This window comes from Centropristis striata, chromosome 15, assembly GCF_030273125.1.
Source record: "Centropristis striata isolate RG_2023a ecotype Rhode Island chromosome 15, C.striata_1.0, whole genome shotgun sequence".
Classification (NCBI taxonomy): Eukaryota; Metazoa; Chordata; class Actinopteri; order Perciformes; family Serranidae; genus Centropristis; species Centropristis striata.
In genome coordinates this window covers 1,336,558-1,355,115 of record NC_081531.1, presented here as the reverse complement: position 1 = coordinate 1,355,115, position 18,558 = coordinate 1,336,558, and the positions used below count along the sequence as shown (strand labels likewise).

At 37.1% G+C, this 18,558-nt stretch overlaps 2 protein-coding genes across 2 annotated transcripts in view; one reads left to right on the top strand and one right to left on the bottom strand.

Annotated features, from left to right (window-relative positions):
- The window catches only part of LOC131986357 (P2R1A-PPP2R2A-interacting phosphatase regulator 1), a 15,642-nt gene extending 6,335 nt beyond the window's left edge, over positions 1–9,307 (top strand). The window contains exons 8-9 of the mRNA XM_059351263.1: positions 1–54; positions 1,036–9,307. The exon at positions 1–54 is cut by the window's left edge and continues 31 nt beyond it. Coding sequence (XP_059207246.1) covers positions 1–54; positions 1,036–1,159 — 178 coding nt within the window. The 3' untranslated portion in view covers positions 1,160–9,307. The remainder of the gene's footprint in view (positions 55–1,035) is intronic.
- Positions 9,308–9,839: 532 nt separating this feature from the next.
- On the bottom strand, positions 9,840–18,226 carry LOC131987228 (chromatin complexes subunit BAP18-like). Its single transcript, XM_059352419.1, has 6 exons — positions 17,920–18,226; positions 16,218–16,312; positions 16,000–16,101; positions 14,455–14,684; positions 12,576–12,680; positions 9,840–11,323 (listed from the first exon to the last, which is right to left on the bottom strand). Exons 1-6 carry the CDS (start codon positions 17,938–17,940, stop codon positions 11,259–11,261), a joined length of 618 nt encoding a protein of 205 aa, XP_059208402.1. The 5' UTR covers positions 17,941–18,226; the 3' UTR covers positions 9,840–11,258.
- Positions 18,227–18,558: the final 332 nt, after the last annotated feature.

The following is an 18,558-nucleotide window of genomic DNA, read 5'->3' as shown; positions in this document are numbered from 1 at the left end:
GCTTTTTGTAGCTGGAGTCACAGATCCGGCCCACCGCAGCAGCTACACAGTCAGGTGAGGTTCAAACCGTCACCTGAACGATGGAAACACTCAGAAAGTCACACAAACTAGAAAGTTTCAGCAGAAATTCTGACGCTGTGCCTGAGATCTAAAAAAACAGCCACATCCTGAACTTCCTATTAGGATATGGTTACTTTGTGGGTCTTTTACTTTGAAAAACAGTCTTGTCCGAGGCTCAGTTTGTCTAGAGTAGATTCATATATTCTTTAAATCCATTTTCAAATATTTTCTTTGGGACATTTAATTACTTTTTTGTGATTTTTACCAGAAAACAGCGAGGTGAATCTCTAACAAAAAACATAGCACGCCATTCCTGATCCTTCCCCGCATTTTAATGTATTCTTTGTTGATATCGAATTGAAGTTTCTTGTGGCGGAACATAAGGAATAAGGAGTAGGTCTGGCTCTAAAACTAATTGAACGAACTGCCTGAAATTTAAGAAAATAGCCACAACCTTAACTTCCTATTATGATATAATTACTTTGTGCCACATCCTTAACTTCCTATTATGATATAGTTACTTTGTGCCACATCCTTAACTTCCTATTATGATATAGTTACTTTGTGTAGCTTTTACTTTGAAAAACAGCCACATCCTTAACTCCCTATTAAGATAAAGTTACTTTGTGGGGCTTTAACTTTGAAAAACAGCCATATCCTTAACTCCCTATTAAGATAAAGTTACTTTGTGGGGCTTTAACTTTGAAAAACAGCCATATCCTTAACCTCGTATTAGGATATGGTTACTTTGTGGGGCTCTTACTTTGAAAAACAGCCTTGTCCAGTTACCTCCGAGGCTCAGTTTCTCTCACTAGATTCATATATTCTTTAAATCCATTCTCGTGTTTATGTTATTGTGACGAGTGAACCAGAGGAGCAAAAAATGGTAATAATTTCTGGGCTTTAGGACTCATTCCTGCAGCAGAATGTTAGTATGAAATTATGAATTAAATTAAATCTTCTTCTCCTCCTCAGTGTGTCTCAGTCGGCGGCGGACTCTCCTCCTGCAGGAGGCGTCAGTCCTCAGTCCAGCCCGTTGTCCCTCTCTCCTCCGCCCTCGTTCACCCCCTTCCCCTCCCACCAGCACCCCGGACACTAAGCCCCGCCTCCCCTCCCCCGACCCCGTCACTGTGGCTGCACGCCGACCACCAGCAGCTCCAGAGGCCTGGAGGAACATCGACCCCCATCGCACCTTATTTCTGCTCCAATCATCTGCCAGCATCGCTGTAAGTCCCGCCTCTTCCTGTGACCACATTGGACGGACAGAAGGATCTTTCTGTCTTTATTGTCATGGAGAGTTTGGATATTTTTCTGCAGCCTTGGAAGCGTTCGACAGAAAACTTTCTTGGAGTTTCTGATCTGCTCACCAGCTGGTCGGTTGGATATTTGACCTAAAATCACCGCTGCATCACTCTTTCGTCCACGTTGGACTTTTCTCCAGCTGTCGGACAGAAGGACATATTTGTGGCTCTGAGGATCGCAGGATAATAAGATGTACAAAGGATTCATCATCAGCATTGTTGTGAGATCTCGAAAAAACTTTTGGGAAACCGAAGACACACCGGTTGTGTCGTCGTGCGAGAGGCTGGAAATAAAACCGTTTTGGGTGATTACGGGGAGCAGATTAGCAACGGAAACCTCCCAAATCTCACCGTGTTTGGCTGATTCTGATCTGAGGAATAAATCGATAATTGTTACACAAGTTTTACTTATGAAACGCACAAGGATAAAAGAACGAAGCACACAAATGTCTCTGCCTGAAGATGGCCTCGCTCTTTGGCTGCATTTCTCAGTTCTGTCGGATTCTTTCCTGCGGACGTCGAAGGTGTCGGAGCCTAAAATGGGACAAAGTTCACGTTGGATTGATTCCTGTCACATCGTACAGCGCACACTCCAGATGGAGGGCAGGTTTTGGGCTATTTACGGCTGTTTGAATCAATCAAATTGGGAATAATTTGAGTCCTGGATTATAGTCATACATAAAGTGAGAAAAAAAAAGAAAAGATGCGGTATGGCCACGTGATTAGGATGTGCCGTGACATTTGGGAGTTGTTTAGGTAGAAAATAATGGCTAAAGTTGGCTTTATAAAGTATATTGCTAAAGTTTGCAATATATAAAGAGATAGTAATTCTCAAGCACTTTTATTCATCTGGCCAAAAACAGTACTACTTCAGTTCTGACGTCATGCCCACAAAATAGTTATAATCTGGTATTCACCGGAAACTTTTTCTTGTGCCCACTGGAAACTAGTTCTGGTACTTACCGGAACCTTTTCCTGCTACTCAAGGGAAACTTTTTCTGGCCCTCAATGGAAACTATTTCACAAAATAATAATCCTCTGTGGAGTTCTGGAGGTGTAGGCCATTTGGGGAAAACTCACTTTTCTTCATGTTGTATGGATCACATACAGAGTGAGGTTTAGTTTCCGACGATGCCTCCTGTGTTCAGGTTCCCTGTTATCATATATCGTTACTTTCTCCAATTCTTCACATTCTGCCCTCCATCTGAGTTTCGTGCGCTGTGATAGTGACGTCATTTCAAAACGACCTAGTGAAAGCTGTCCAACCAGTCGATGTTTATGAGTTCCTGGTCTCCTCCGGTTAATTAATCGGAGGTTCTCAAGAAGGTCTTGAGTTGTAATCAAGACATAATCGCAGGTGACGGATCATCGAGGAACTAAAGGAACATTTGGCTCCGAACCTCCAGAAAACCAGAACCTGCAGCCGGTCCTGGGCTTGTACTTGTTGGAAACCAAGTATGTAAAGTTATTGATCTTTCTATAAGGAAGACATCTGAAGACTGAAGAGCGTTCATGACTGATGGATCTGTAGAGGAACATCTGGGCTCTTAATCAAACCAGTGAACCAGGGTTACGCACCTGATGTGCATCATATCTTTTCTACAGATTTGTAGATGTTTTATTTAATTTAGCAAATATACAGAAATCCAATGAAACGATCTCTGTCCCAGCTCCAAAACCACATGAAGGGGGTATAGCTTTTTGTAAGGCCAAAACCGGTAGTCACTGAGTACTTTTTGGGGTATTTTTTTTACTCCAAATCAGCAGTCAAACGTGAACTTAGCCACTGAACAAAGATTCAGTCACTGAAGCATCAGATTTTTGCGTTTTAAAGAAAAGTTTTCGTTGTCTGTCACGGCTGAAGCCTTTTGGGTTGACCAGAAGAAACTTGACAGACTTAAATTGTTTGTCTCCAGTTTGTTTGGCCGACAGTTTCTGTGTAGGACGTCTTTCTGCCGGGAGGAGAAACTGGTTTTACAAGCTGGTTCCCGGTCAGTAGAAGTGTGAAGAACTTGTGGTCGGCAGCACCACGTCTGTTTGTTAATAGTGTATCTATATGTGAATATTGACAGTCGGAGCAGCTGATATGTGCTCACTTTTCTTCAGCCTGCATGGTTTGATTGTACATATTGAATCTGCAGGAAGCGACCATGCTTTTCCCTCCTAAAGATGCATTTTTACTCTCATTTCCCAGGTAGTTTGCTCTCTGACGGGCTTCAGTCTTTCCTACTTGAAGTCATCCGCATTGTCGTTCATGAAGGTCATCTGATTTGTTAAAGATAGTTTGAATACGGTGGAAATCCCCACAAAATCTTCATTATTAGTTTCTGTTTCACATCACCAGTCAGTAATCATTCAAATTTTCTGCTTTACCTTTCTGACATATCTTTTATACTTTGTTTTGAAAACAGTTGATCATTTTCAGTCCAGGGCCGATCTTGGTTTTTCTGTTATTATTCCTGGATCTTTTCTTTTCTGCACTTAAACACGCTTTATTTAATAATTCATCAATTCTAGTTGGAATCCAAGGGCTAGGCGATAATTAATTATTCTCAAAATTCAATTGAATCAAATCTTGATGATATGAACTGATGTTATGGTTCTACAGATTTCTGCAGGCTTTTATTAAAAACAAACTAATTTGATGCACAAAGATGTGATTTTGCAGATTTTTGTCAAATCGTGATACATGCCGTTATCAGAAAGTATCTGTGTTAACATGTTGGTAATAATGTCAAACATATTGCCCAGCCCTCGGAGGTCCTGTTAAAGTTTTCATAGCTTCATTCCAAAGTCTATGGAGCCTCTAAGAGGACATTTATTGTGTCTGCAACACAAGAAATAGGAATGATTGAACCATCTGGCGCTCACCGGAAACTTTTTCTGGGCACCCACTGGAAACTTTCTGGTGCTTGCAGAAAACTTTTTCTGGTGCTTGAAGGAAACTTTTTCTGGTGCTCAATGGAAACATTTTCTGGCGCTCTTCTAAAACCTTTTCTTGTGTCCACTGGAAGCTTTCTGGTGCTCACTGGAAAAATTTTCTTGCGTTCACCGGAAAAAAATTTCTGGTGCTCAACGGAAACGGTTTCAGGACACCCACTGGAAACTTTCTGGGGCTTGCAGGAATTTTTTTCTGCCACTCAACAGAATTTTTTTCTTGTGCCCACCGGAAACTGTTTCTGGCGCTTAACAGAAACTTTCTGGTGCTCGCAGGAAACTTTTTCTTGTAGAACACAAGAAAAAGTTTCTGGTGCTTAACGGAAACTTTCATTAATCAGAAAGGATTCTGTAATCAGCTCGTCTCCTATTAGATGCTCCATAAAAATCAAACAATCAGTAGATTTGCACAGAAATCATTCATCCCTTCTTAATATTTCTCTCTTCAGCAACAATTCTCCGATGTGGTGTGGCGTTATTTTGATGTGTGATTATTGTTTTTGTCCTCGTCTGAAATCAATGCAATGATTTCTTGGAGTGTACAGGATTGTGACTTTGTTGAGTCACAGATGCATGTAGCCGTCTCACCCGAGGGGTCAGAGGTCAGAGGTGAGGGCTTCAGAAACGAGCTGTAGCTCTGCTTCCAACTTTTGCACTTGCACAGTATTGTACAGTTTTGTACTCTCACTCATCATTGTGCCTAAACACGTCGTCATAGTTTGGAGGTTGTTTTTTCCTCTCGTGGGTATTTAAACATCAGATCTGAGAGATTTTACATCCCACACTGACAGGAAGCTCTTTTCTTTTTTTTGTCTTTTATAATAACCCTGTGAGAGAAATGTTTGTACATAAAGTCTCTATAAGCTGTTTATAGAAGTGTCTTCATCCGCTCGCTGCTCTTTCAGCTGCTCCAACAACAAAAAGGTTCCAAATCTGTTTTAGATGATTTGACGTCATATTTTTAGTTTTTTTTTCACAACTTTGCACAAAATACTAGTTAGATCACTTTAATCTTTTTTTTTTCCGTTTTGTGATCAGCAACACGCCATCATGTGAGAAATTCTGTTAAGTTTTGCTGCTTTTTCCTGCTTTAATTCTTGACTGTGTGAGTCTGTCCTGTTTCAGAGAAATCATTGAAAGTCTAAATTAATTCCAGACAAGTATCGGTCCGTGGTCGCTCGAAAAAAATAACAAGATTAAGAAGATTCATTACTATTAAATAAATTATCACCATTTCAAATTCTTTCGCCTGAATTTTGCTACCAATACCAAAATTATTTTTTAAATTTGAGAAATACTAATTTTTTACTTTAGAGAAGCCAACACTGTCAGAAGTTTCTAAATACAAGCAGTTGAAGAAGAATTGTTTCTCAATAAAATGCAGTTTAAAATTCAAATTAATGTAAAAAAAAACTGTCTGATAAAAGTTTAATCAATAAGATTATGAATCTGATCAAACATTTTTATTAATTTCTAATACTGGTACTCACCGGGAACTTTTTCTGGTGCTCAATTGAAACTTTTTACTTGCTCAGTGTTACGAACATATTTTGCTTGTTGCCAAAATACAAACGTAATGCCATGCATTCAGATGTTTACATATTTTTTGGAACTAAAGACAGATTATTTTATCAACAGAAATTGACGTAATAATCAGCATTAATTAAATATATTTGTAGGATTTTGGACCAGTAAAGCACCATCATCTTTTCAGCCTTAATATTTTGAATATTTAACATTAGTGTGATGTTTATTTTTTATATATATCTGGCGATATCTCAGTTTTTACCTCTACTTTACAGTTTAACAAACTCCAATTAACAGTTTGTGATCTTTTTTTTCATTGATTTTACGTGTTTTTGTACGTATTGTCCTTCCAAAAAATTTCCTAAACATGCACAGATTTAATTCAGACGCGCTTTAACAACTTTGACGATAAATAAAAACATAGTTTCAGTCATTTCCAGAAGCAGGACAGACCCCGCTGAGCTCTGCAGACACAAACTGGAGCTTTAAGATCGTCTTCTGTCTTAACTTGGTCCCGTACTGTCGCTGAGTTCAAACACAAACAGCTTTTATGTAGCCGGATCGAAATGTTTCTGCTTCAGAGAATGTTTTTAAGCCAAAAAGTCTTCGTCAGAATGAAACAAAAGCTGTAATATTAGAAGAAAAGTATTAATTTTTGTGTTTTTGTCTCGTCCTCGCCAGGTTTCCTGAAGTTCTTTAAAGTGTCTCAGGGCTCAAATCAGCCCAATCCCAATCATTTTTTCTTTTAATTTAATGCACATTTCCAGCAGATGGAGGTTTTCATCATTTCTGTATTTACACACAGACAATATATAATAATTATAAAAGTAATAATCTTTTATAAATGGCACTTTTCTGCTCAAATTAAAACAAATAGAATGGAATAAAATTCACACAAAGTAAACACAGAATAGGAAAACAATGTTTGTAATCCTATATTTAAAATTAAGTGATTTTGATAAAATATAACTCATTTCAGGTTTATTTTTCCTGACAGACGAGTTTATAAAACGTGATTCATTTAAGGAGCAACTTAAACTAAAAAACCTGACGATAATTTCTGTTTTAATAGCTTCTGGCTCTGATAAATGCAAGAATCAGCCTTCAAACCCAGTGTGTATATTGGACTGGGAACTTTTTCTGGTACTCACTGGAAACTTTATGTGGCGCTCAATGGAAACTGTTTCTTGTGTTCCTCAGAAACTTTTTCTGGTACTCACCAGAAACTTTTTTCTGGTACTCACCAGAAACTTTTTCTGGTGCATAATGGAAACTGTTTCTTGTGTTCATCAGAAACAGTTTCTGGTAGTCACCAGAAACTTTTTCTGGTACTCACCGGAAACTTTTCTGGCGTTCTATGGAAACTGTTTCTTATGTTCAACAGAAACTTTTTCTGGTACTCACTGGAAACTTTATCTGGCGTTCTATGGAAACTTTCTTGTGTTCAACAGAAATTTTTTCTGGTACTCACCAGACACTTTTTCTGGTACTCACTGGAAACTTTATCTGGCGTTCTATGGAAACTTTCTTGTGTTCAACAGAAATTCTTTCTGGTACTCACCAGACACTTTTTCTTTTGCCAAACTGGAAACTTTTTCTGGCGCCCCCCGTAAACTTTATTCTTCCCGACAGATGAGTTTATCAAACATGATTCATTTGTTTAAAAACCTGACAATAATTGATGTTCTAATAGATTCTGGCTCTGATAAATGGAAGAAACTGCCTTTAAACCCAGTGGCATATTTAATACATCCAGTTTTCTTTTTTTTCTTTTTTCTACAATATTCTGACCTTTATATACACTGAACGATGAAGGTTTAAACAAAATATTTAGTAACAGAAATAACACTTTAATGACGATATTCAGAAGTTATGAAAACTCCCATCCAGCTGATATTTTATTGTGTTTTAATTTAGATGTTTTGGGCCTTGTTGACATGTGATTTCCCAAAATTTCAGCAGCTGCTTTTTATTTGTAGCTTCTTGTTCTTCATCATGACACAAGTTAAAGCGTTCTGTTGGTCGACGTATCATCCAGATCTGGACATTTGTACATTTTGTTTTATTGTTATTTGCTCTCATGATGTCAGTGATGCTTTAATGAGGTAATTGAAGTGTGGGAGTTTGTGTCTTTCTGTTTGAGACTGACGTTGGAGCGCGTAGCGAGGAACCTGTCAAAGTTTTTCAGTATTAAAGCGTTATTTCACTCTGGCAGAACGCAGTGATTTCTCAGCACCAGAACTGTCCCTCGCTGTGACCCGTAGCTCCATCACATGGTTAGTTCTGATCCCACTGACTGATTTAATTTTTTTTTTTACAAAAGTCCAAAGTTTATAGAGTTTGCTGAGTTATATTTAGAACATTTTTCACTTGATCTTGCAGTCAGACGGCTGTTTCTTCAAATGCACCAGACTCCACTGAAAAAACCCCAATAATTTTACATCACAGAACATAGTTTTTACCGCTGCCTCGATCTGTTACGACCAATCTTTATGACCACATCTGCATCATGTCTGGATAAATAATCTGACCTGGTGCACACAGCTCAGTGGACTTCATCACTGTGTCTGGAAGACTGCTGGTACAGCACTGATACATCAGTCTGAAGCCAAAATAAAGAGATTTATCTGTGATTTAATGTGAATAAACTGATCTAAATGATGCTGAAATAACTCCAACATGATGCTGATGTGGAAACAGTCTGAACTGATGCTTTTGTCAAGAACACAAGAACCCTGCTGTTAAAACGATGGTTTTCTCAACGGAGTCTGGTTCAATCACACAAAGTCATTAAGGTCAACTTGCTCAAACCGCACAATCTTTGCATTGACAACCAGAAAAAAAACGTGGGGAACTGAGGTTCTCATGTTTTTAAGCTTTTTCAGACTGAATGTCTGATCAACTAAAGATTTTTTTCCCGATTAAATAATATAAGCACTTTAAATTTACGTGTTTGTAAAACAAAAACGATACATTTCCAAATGTTTCGTGTTTTTCTGACAGGGTAGAAAAGCGGCCACGTGTCCCTGAACTAACCATTAATCTGCATCATGTAACTGGACACCAGCAGCTTCACATATAAACATCAGCGTGCTGAGAAATGACGCCGAGCGGCCGGAGTGAGATACGACTTTTACCAAAAGGGCTGCTAGAGTTTAATCGACATGATAAAGGGAACTAAAGCACATCTATGAAAACATTCAGACAAGTATTTTCAAAATGTAAATAGTTTTCTCTGTTTTTTGTTTTTTTTTGGACAAATTCTCGACATAAGACGAATGAGATGATGTATTTTTATGCAACTGTAAAATAAAATTCTATATTCAAGTGTTCATTCCCTCCTGGCTGTAAAAATGATGCAGAATGACTTTAGTTTTTAGTGGAAACAATTCATCGACATATTATAAATATATATATATAAATATATATATTATATTGTATATGAAAACTCAATAAAAGAAAATCTGTATTATATCAGAAAATGTGTTTGTGTTTCTTGTCTTATTAGTAACAGATTGTTAGTATAGTATGAGTTTTTTTTAGGTCATTTTTGGAAATCCCAAAATATGGTGGGCTTTGTTTTGCAATTTTTGGACAAACTGTACTATCACACGTATCAACAGACTGCTTTGAGCGTTTGGGGCATTTAAAAGTTTTTTGACTTTTTCACGGAAAATTTCGACATGCTATAGTATGACTTTTTTCAGTTTTTGGACATCCCATAATATGTTTTTCTCTAATTTCTGGCCATGTTATGCTCTAATATGTATCAACAGACTAACTGACCCATTTTAACCATTTTAATGCATTTTAAAATTTGACCATTTTGACAAGATGCTATAGTATGACTTTTTTTTTCAGTTTTTTGGACATCCCATAATATGGTGTTTTTCTGAAATTTCTGGAAAAACTTTACTACTACATGTATCAACATGCTATGACTTTTTTTTACAAACAATATTCTTTTGAGAAAACATTATTTAACACCTAAAACAAAACAACAGCAATAACAAGTGAAGACAAAGTATTCCAAGTTTATTCTTTCATTTCACTTAACAATCAAAACAGTTTTTACATTTCTCGCAGCCACTGATCGATAAAATGTTCAAATCAACGTGCTCCCATCATGATCAGCAACAAACAGAGCAGAGAACGCGGATTAATCCGCCGCTGAAAATAGTCCCCGATAAATGCAGCAGGGATCAGCTATTTATGAAACTATATTTAGTATTTTCAGGTTTATGTGAGAAGTCAAGCTAAACATGTCAGACTGTCGGCTCGGGGACATTAGTTGATAAAGTCTTTAGTTTAATTTTCTTCATCTTACAATGAATTCACTAAATACAGATTTAATTTGGGCTGAAATATGTGAAAAATATGTTTCTGCAGAAGTTTTCAGATGTTTCTCCCGTCACATCGCTGAGCTCATGATTTTATCCAAAAAACAGATAAAACGTGATGTTTGATGATAAAATCACTTCTGAAGAGATTTCTAAAACACTTCAAAACTCTTTGAACCATCTGGATGAAAAGAACATTATTTATATTCATGTTTCTTCCAATATTTTACTTTTCACACACATTAAGAAGTTAATGTTCAGCTTGTTGCATGAAGAAATATTATGAAAGCCAAAAAAAAGCTTCAGGAAGTTATCATAACAAGTTTGTCATTATTTTGAAACAATAATCTGTTATTTGAAGATATTAAGTTGTTATTTCAAGTCATTATTTTTTTAAGATGAAATCAATATTTTAAGAAAGTCTTTTTCTCATAGGGACGTACAGGAACTGTATTTCATTTTATTGTTGTCTTTTACTGGCAGAATATTGGATTTTTGTTTTACATACTTCATATTGTTTTGTTTTTACAATATTCGCATGGAAAACATTTTTATGTTGTAACATATATTTTTTTCCATCCAGACAGTTTCAAGAAGCTTCAGGAAATATTTCTTCAAAACAGCTTTTTTTTTTTTTTTTTAAATCTGCAGTTAAGATTACGAAATAACGATTAATTTGAGAGACTAAATTATTAATTTAAAGATGAAGAGTTTAAAGATTTATCAGCTAATCTCCCCGACGGCTTCGTTCCTTCACATTAAAGCGTCGACACTTAAACTTAAATTATCTAAAGTTTCTTCATGATAAACAGCTCAGGACGTAAAAATCTGACGTTTTCTAATTATTCGTTTTTTTTCTTTACACAGAAACTGAACTAAAACTGGCTGAAAGAGAAATCCGTCACACAAAAAGCAACAAACACAAACCTGAAGTTTATCCGTCAAAATGTTTAAAAAAAAATAAAAACTTGAAACTAAAATGTTTAGATTTGCTGCCCTGGATTATTTCTCCTAAAGTGTCAAACGTTGAGCCGGAGAATCGTGTTCAGGACGTCGATGGACAGGTGATGCTCGCTGGCTGAGAGGTCAGAGGTCAGCGGGACAGCAGGGGGAGGTCACTGGAGTTCATGATGAGGCTGGAGTCCAGGTTCAGGCTCTCTGGGGACACAAACGTCTTCATTTAAACATTGAAAAAATAATAAAAGTTCCTGAAAAAGTCAATAAAGAGTCAAATACACAAACACACGAGTTAAAACTTGTTAAATATAAATATACACACATGTACAATATAAAGAGAGAGAGAGAGAGACAATATTATGCTCTAATATGTATCAACGGACTTTAATTGACCCAATTTGAAGCATTTTAAAATTTGACCTTCTTTGACAAAAATCAACATGCGATAATACTTATTTTTTTAATTTTGGACATCTCAAAATATGGTGTTTTTTCGCTATTTTTGGACAAACTATACAACCACATGTATCAACATATAATTGACGTATAATTGACACATTTAAAGCGTTTTTGGGCATTTTAAAAATTGATCATTTTTGACAAAAATCGACATTTATGACTTTTTTTTCAAATTTTGGACATCTCATAATATGGTGTTTTTTTCTGTTATTTCTGGCAAAATTATGCTCTAATATGTATCAACAGACTAAAATTGACACATTTAAAGTGTTTTGGGGCATTTAAAAAATTTACCATTTTTGACAAAAATCGACATGCTATAGTATGTATATTTTTTTGAGGGGGTAATTTTTGGACATCACATAATATGGTGTTTTTCTGTCATTTCTGGCCACTTTATGCTCTAATATTATATTATCAACACGCTATAATAAGACCATTTTGAGAGTATCGTGGGAATTTTAATTTATCACTTTCTTACGAACATTTTTTTTTTAAATTTCAAATTGTGGACATCTCAAAATATGGTGTTTTTTCTGCATTTATGGGAAAACTATACTGCTCCATAGATCAACATACTATGACGTTGTGACATTTTTCACAATATGACTTTTTTTGAGAAAACATTATTTAACAAATCTAAAACACAACAATAGCAGAGAAGAAATAAGGGTTAAAGAGTTTAAAACTCCAGTTAATTCTCTCTCTCTCTCCTTAACAAAATATATTTTCTGTGTACTAGTAGTCTTCGTGGTCGCAGCTACAAAGTAAAACTCGTTCACGGTTTGGTTAAAAATCTGCAGCTCTGAATCAATCTGAAGCGTTCAGCAGCACACAGAACCCCAAAATAATACAAAACTAAATCAGGATTCATTAAAGAAAAACCTAAAGAGAGCCTAAGTCAATAAAAAATAAATATATTATATAAATATATAAGTGTTTTAGGTATATTCTATTAAACAGTTTTGTGTCTGATTATTAATATTTCACTCACCTTGATCAAAGTTGAGTTTCTTGTTGGACGAGCCGTCTCCGAGTCCTTCGATGTCCACGAGGTCGCTGTTCACGTCCGAGTCGTTCAGAGCGCTCAGAGTCACGTCTGCAGGACGAGACGAGACGAGACGAGTCAGAAACTTTTAACATTTAGTGGATTTGTGTATTTAGTGTGATTGTGTGTCAGCTCTTGTGTTGCTGCTTATTGTGAGTCTCTAGTCTGAATGCTCCAGGTCTCTAGTCTGGATGCTCCAGGTCTCTAGTCTGGATGCTCCAGGTCTCTAGTCTGGATGCTCCAGGTCTCTAGTCTGGATGCTCCAGGTCTCTAGTCTCTGGATGCTCCAGGTCTCTAGTCTGGATGCTCCAGGTCTCTAGTCTGGATGCTCCAGGTCTCTAGTCTGAATGCTCCAGGTCTCTAGTCTGGATGCTCCAGGTCTCTAGTCTGGATGCTCCAGGTCTCTAGTCTGAATGCTCCAGGTCTCTAGTCTGGATGCTCCAGGTCTCTAGTCTGAATGCTCCAGGTCTCTAGTCTCTGGATGCTCCAGGTCTCTAGTCTGGATGCTCCAGGTCTCTAGTCTGAATGCTCCAGGTCTCTAGTCTGGATGCTCCAGGTCTCTAGTCTGGATGCTCCAGGTCTCTAGTCTGAATGCTCCAGGTCTCTAGTCTGAATGCTCCAGGTCTCTAGTCTGGATGCTCCAGGTCTCTAGTCTCTGAATGCTCCAGGTCTCTAGTCTGGATGCTCCAGGTCTCTAGTCTGAATGCTCCAGGTCTCTAGTCTGGATGCTCCAGGTCTCTAGTCTCTGAATGCTCCAGGTCTCTAGTCTGGATGCTCCAGGTCTCTAGTCTGGATGCTCCAGGTCTCTAGTTGGTGGTTGTAGACTAGGGCTGCACGATTATGGCCAAAATGATAATCACGATTATTCATCATGATTATTCATCATGTTAGGGAAAACATCTGTATTTTTATTGCACTACTTTTAAACAAACAACAGCAACAGTTTTTAATGTCTGCTGCTTGTTGTAAACAAACAGAGATCGCTAAGTGAACACCTCCTGCAGCAGCAGCACATACACACTGTACTGCTACAGAGCTAACTGTTAGCCTGTTAGCACATACACACTGTACTGCTACAGAGCTAACTGTTAGCCTGTTAGCAGATACACACTGTACTGCTACACAGCTAACTGTTAGCCTGTTAGCACATACACACTGTACTGCTACACAGCAAACTGTTAGCCTGTTAGCACATACACATTGTACTGCTACAGAGCTAACTGTTAGCCTGTTAGCACATACACACTGTACTGCTACACAGCTAACTGTTAGCCTGTTAGCACATACACACTGTTAGCAATTTGCAGACTGGACGCTTCGACTTGCTCTTAACGACTCGTTAAGAAGACCCCATTTATGCAGCTCACAGACTGTTTAGGGACCCCAGGATGCACAAAGACCCACACACAAGAGGACACAACAACACATTTACTGCAGGTTCCAGCATGTCTACAAAGAGACTCGTGGGGAAACATAGAACTTGTTTTCATTCAGATATCTGCAGGTCAGTTATTAACCAGCTGAGGGATTTTAGGATGCCTTATTACAAATATATGCTGCCTCACACGGGGCACCATTAATGTAGCGATTTTATCTCTAACAGTTATAGGATGCCTCACGCAACGGGGCGTCAAAAATGTAAAATGTCCCATAAGGATATCAAATATGTACGGATGAACCTTGTGAGATTGGGCTCATTGGATCCACAAGAGTCTCAGCTTTACACTCAGACCCCATTCATGCAGCTCACAGACTGTTTAGGACCCCAGGATGCACAAAGACCCACACACAAGAGGACACAATAAGGTGTGTTACTGCAGGTTACCTGCTGTCTTCTGCTTCTTGATGGGCGGGGCCAGAGACGGGCTGCTCTGCATGCCCGACGCCACCACGACCTGCGAGGTCGGCACGGCGATCATGGCGGGGGTGGCGAGCGCTGGAGCCGTCGTCATGGCGACGGCGGTCTTCTTGACGGTCTTCTTGGGGGACTCAGACGAGATGGGGACCCTGCTGTCCTCGTATAGCTTCCTCTTCACCGTGCTCTTTATCTGAGCGCTGCGGGGACACAAAATAAACAAGATAAACAAGGTAAACAACAACAAAAACATTCAGGTTCAGTACATTTTACAGGTTTGAACAAAAGGTTTTGGGTTGATCACAAACAACTTATAGAGGGAAAATATGTTGTACGTAAGTTTTCAAAATCATCTTGATTTTCAAGGGTTTCACCTGATTTAGGTTATTCATTTTCATGGAAAACGAGAGATAAAATACTTAAAAAATATATACAATAGCAACAACAACAACAACAAATATACCTGTATCTCAAGAGAAAAATATTTATTTTTTTGTTATTGTAATATTTTATTGTTTAAAATTAAGCTGCAGGGGTTTAAAAAAAAAGATTATGGCATTACATTTACCTAACATTGAAAATAAATGTAGGCATTTATAAAGTGGTAGAATGTGGTGCTCCGTATGAGTCTCTACTTGAGGCTCTTTCACTGTTGTTGTGATGTATTTGTATTTAATTGTTTATGTAAACTGTGTTTAAATGTTGTAACTTGTCACTTTTTATGCTGCTTTCTTAGCCAGGTCTCTCTTGGAAAAGAGATTTTTTTAATCTCAACGAGACTTTTTACCTTGTTAAATAAAGGAGATATATAAAACCCTGAAACCAGCAGGAAGCCACTACAGCTGTAGTTTGGTGTAGTTGTTGTTGTTGTTGTTGTGCGCGTAGCAGGTTGAGACTCACACAGTAAAAAAACTCACAAATTTACGAGAAAAAAACTCACAAATTTACGAGAAAAAAATCACAAATTTACGAGACAAAAACTCACAAATTAACGAGAAAAAAACTCACAACTTTACGAGAAAAACTCACAAACTTACAAGAAAAAACTCACAAATTTACGAGAAAAACTCGCAAATTAACAAGAAAAATCTCACAAATTTACGACAAAAACTCACAAATTTCCAAGAAAAATCTCACAAATTTACGACAAAAACTCACAAATTTACGAGAAAAAAACTCACAAATTTATGAGAAAAAACTCACAAATTTACGAGAAAAAAACTCACAAATTTACGAGAAAAAAACTCACAAACTTACGAGAAAAACTCACAAATGTACGAGAAAAACCTCACAAATTTACAAGAAAAAACTCACAAATTTATGAGAAAAAACTCACAAATTTACGAGAAAAACTCACAAAATTATGATAAAAAAACTCACAAAATTACAAGAAAAAACTCACAAATTTACGAGAAAAAACCTCACAAATTTACGAGAAAAAACCTCACAAATTTACGAGAAAAAAACTCACAAATTTCCCAGAAAAACCTCACAAATTTTACGAGAAAAACTCACACGGTGCGCTCTTTGATCACCGTGCTGATGTTGTTCAGGTCGTCTCCGAAGCGACGAACCGCCAGACGCAACATCTCGATCTCCGTCTCCGTCCACTTCGCTCTGAGGACCAAAACACGACGTTTATACAACACAGAAATAACGTTTAACCTTAATAATGTGGAATATAAAACACAGTAAAGTGTGTGTGTGTGTGTGTGTGTGTGTGTGTGTGTCACCCTGCAGGGCTGGAGTCGGACACCGGGTGCAGCTGCATGGTTAACTCTCCTAACTTGGTGAAAGCGGCTCCGGCTGCAGAGAAAATCTCTCCGACCTGCAGAGAAAAACAACAACAACAACAACAACAACAAGTCTGATTAAAGTCAAACGGTGATTAAAAACTATAGCTATAAGCTATAAAGATAATAAACTATATCGCGAAATCACCCCAATGCACCCCTGAAAAAAAAAAAAACTAAAATAAAGAGAATAAATATAATTTGGCATTAAATGTACCAAAATTGTAAATATAGAAAATAATTGTAGGCACTCATTAATTAATAAAAATAGATTTTTCTGCTTTATTTGCCTTTCTATTAATTATCCTATTTATTTATTTGCTATTCACCCATTTCATTTGACATTATATTTATTCATTCATTTTTTAAATTTAAATGTTTTCATTTTTATTTAAATTGGAATGTATTTCTTGATTTTTAAATCTAGTGATTTATTTATTTTTTAATTCCCAAATTATTTGTATTTTCCACACATTTTTCATATCATAATTTAAAACCTACTTGACATCTGAGAACAGAAGTTTATTAAATACATAAATAGTTACTGTAAAAAATACATGTTTCATTCTGTAGTTCAAAGAAGAGAAAGAAAAGAGAAAAAACTCGCAAATTTACGAGAAAAACTCACAAATTTACCAGAAAAAACTCACAAATTTACGTGAAAAAACTCACAAATTTACAAGAAAAAACTCACAAATGTACAAGAAAAAAACTCACAAATTTACGAGAACAAAGCTCACAAACTAACGAGAAAAAACTCTCAAATTTACAAGAAAAAAAAAACCCTCACAAATTTACGATAAAAAAACTCACAAAATTACGATAAAAAAACTCACAAATTTACGAGAAAAACTCACAAATTTACGAGAAAAACTCACAAAATTACGAGAAAAACTCACAAAATTATGATAAAAAAAACTCACAAAGTTACGAGAAAAAACTCACAAATTTACAAGAAAAACTCACAAATTAAAGAGAAAAATTCACAATATTACAATAAAAAAAACTCACAAATTTACGAGAAAAAAACTCACAAATTAAAGAGAAAAAACTCACAAAATTACGATAAAAAAACTCACAAATTTACGAGAAAAAAACTCACAAATTTACGAGAAAAACTCACAAAATTACGATAAAAAAACCTCACAAATTTACCAGAAAAAACTCACAAATTTACGAGAAAAAACTCACAGGGTCACATTAATTCCTGATTTATTTATGTATTTATTTATTCATTAATTCCTAAATTATTTGTATTTTTTTTAATTTAAACACAATTTCAGACCATAACATGCTCATAATAGTGTTGAAACAGATGTTTCCCTCCTGTGTGTATTGAGCTCCACACTGAACCAGAGCTGGAAACTAACCAACCCCAGAACAACGTCACTTCTCCGCTCTGCGCCACTTAAACTCTGATCATTTCTACTTAAATATTTCGTGTTTGGTGCATTAATTATAAGCCGAATGAGCCTCTAGATTGTATTAATTCACGAGAACAACAGGTGAAGCACTCCTCGTGCTCTGCGGGCTCGTGCAGCAGGTGAAGCTGTAAACTAACATGTTTCCGGGTGGAGTTCAGTGTGCTAGAGACTAACGGCTCGTTAACGGCTCGAGGCTCATTCAACAGGTGAGAACTCACCTTAGCGGAGGCTGACGTCATGTCGCTGAAGCAGCTGAAGCTTTTTTTCACTTTTTAATCAAAACAAAAACACCAGAACACGCCGCTAGCCGCTAGCCACAGTTAGCTCCTGTACCGTTAGCCAGCTCGCTATCCCTCCATAGACACCAATGGGCAAGTTTTTAAAAACCGAACCACCGGAAGAAACGCGTCCGATTATATTGATTCTAATTGATTCTTATAAACTTATAAATGACATGTCAGGAAGGATCAATATATAAATATCGGACAACAAAGGTAAAGGAAATGTTGCGCTACTCTGGAGGTTGGAGCCCATTGGTCGGTCCCAGAGGAAGAGGCGGGGCGTGTCGGACCGAGCGTTCTCATTGGTCGCTGGGCTTCGGGTCACGACAGTTGTCGAACGTCCCCGAGTGAAGCCGAGTGAAGCCGAGTGGTGAGGATCAGCTGGATCTAACAGAAGGACGTCATTAAATCATTATGAATATTCTCTGAGATTTAAGTGGTAAACTTCAGAGAAAACCCCCACAAATGTCCGAGAAAAAATACACAAATATACAAGAAAAAACTCACAAATTTTACGAGAAAAAAACTCACAAATTTACAAGAAAAAACTCACAAATTTACAAAAAGAAATCACAA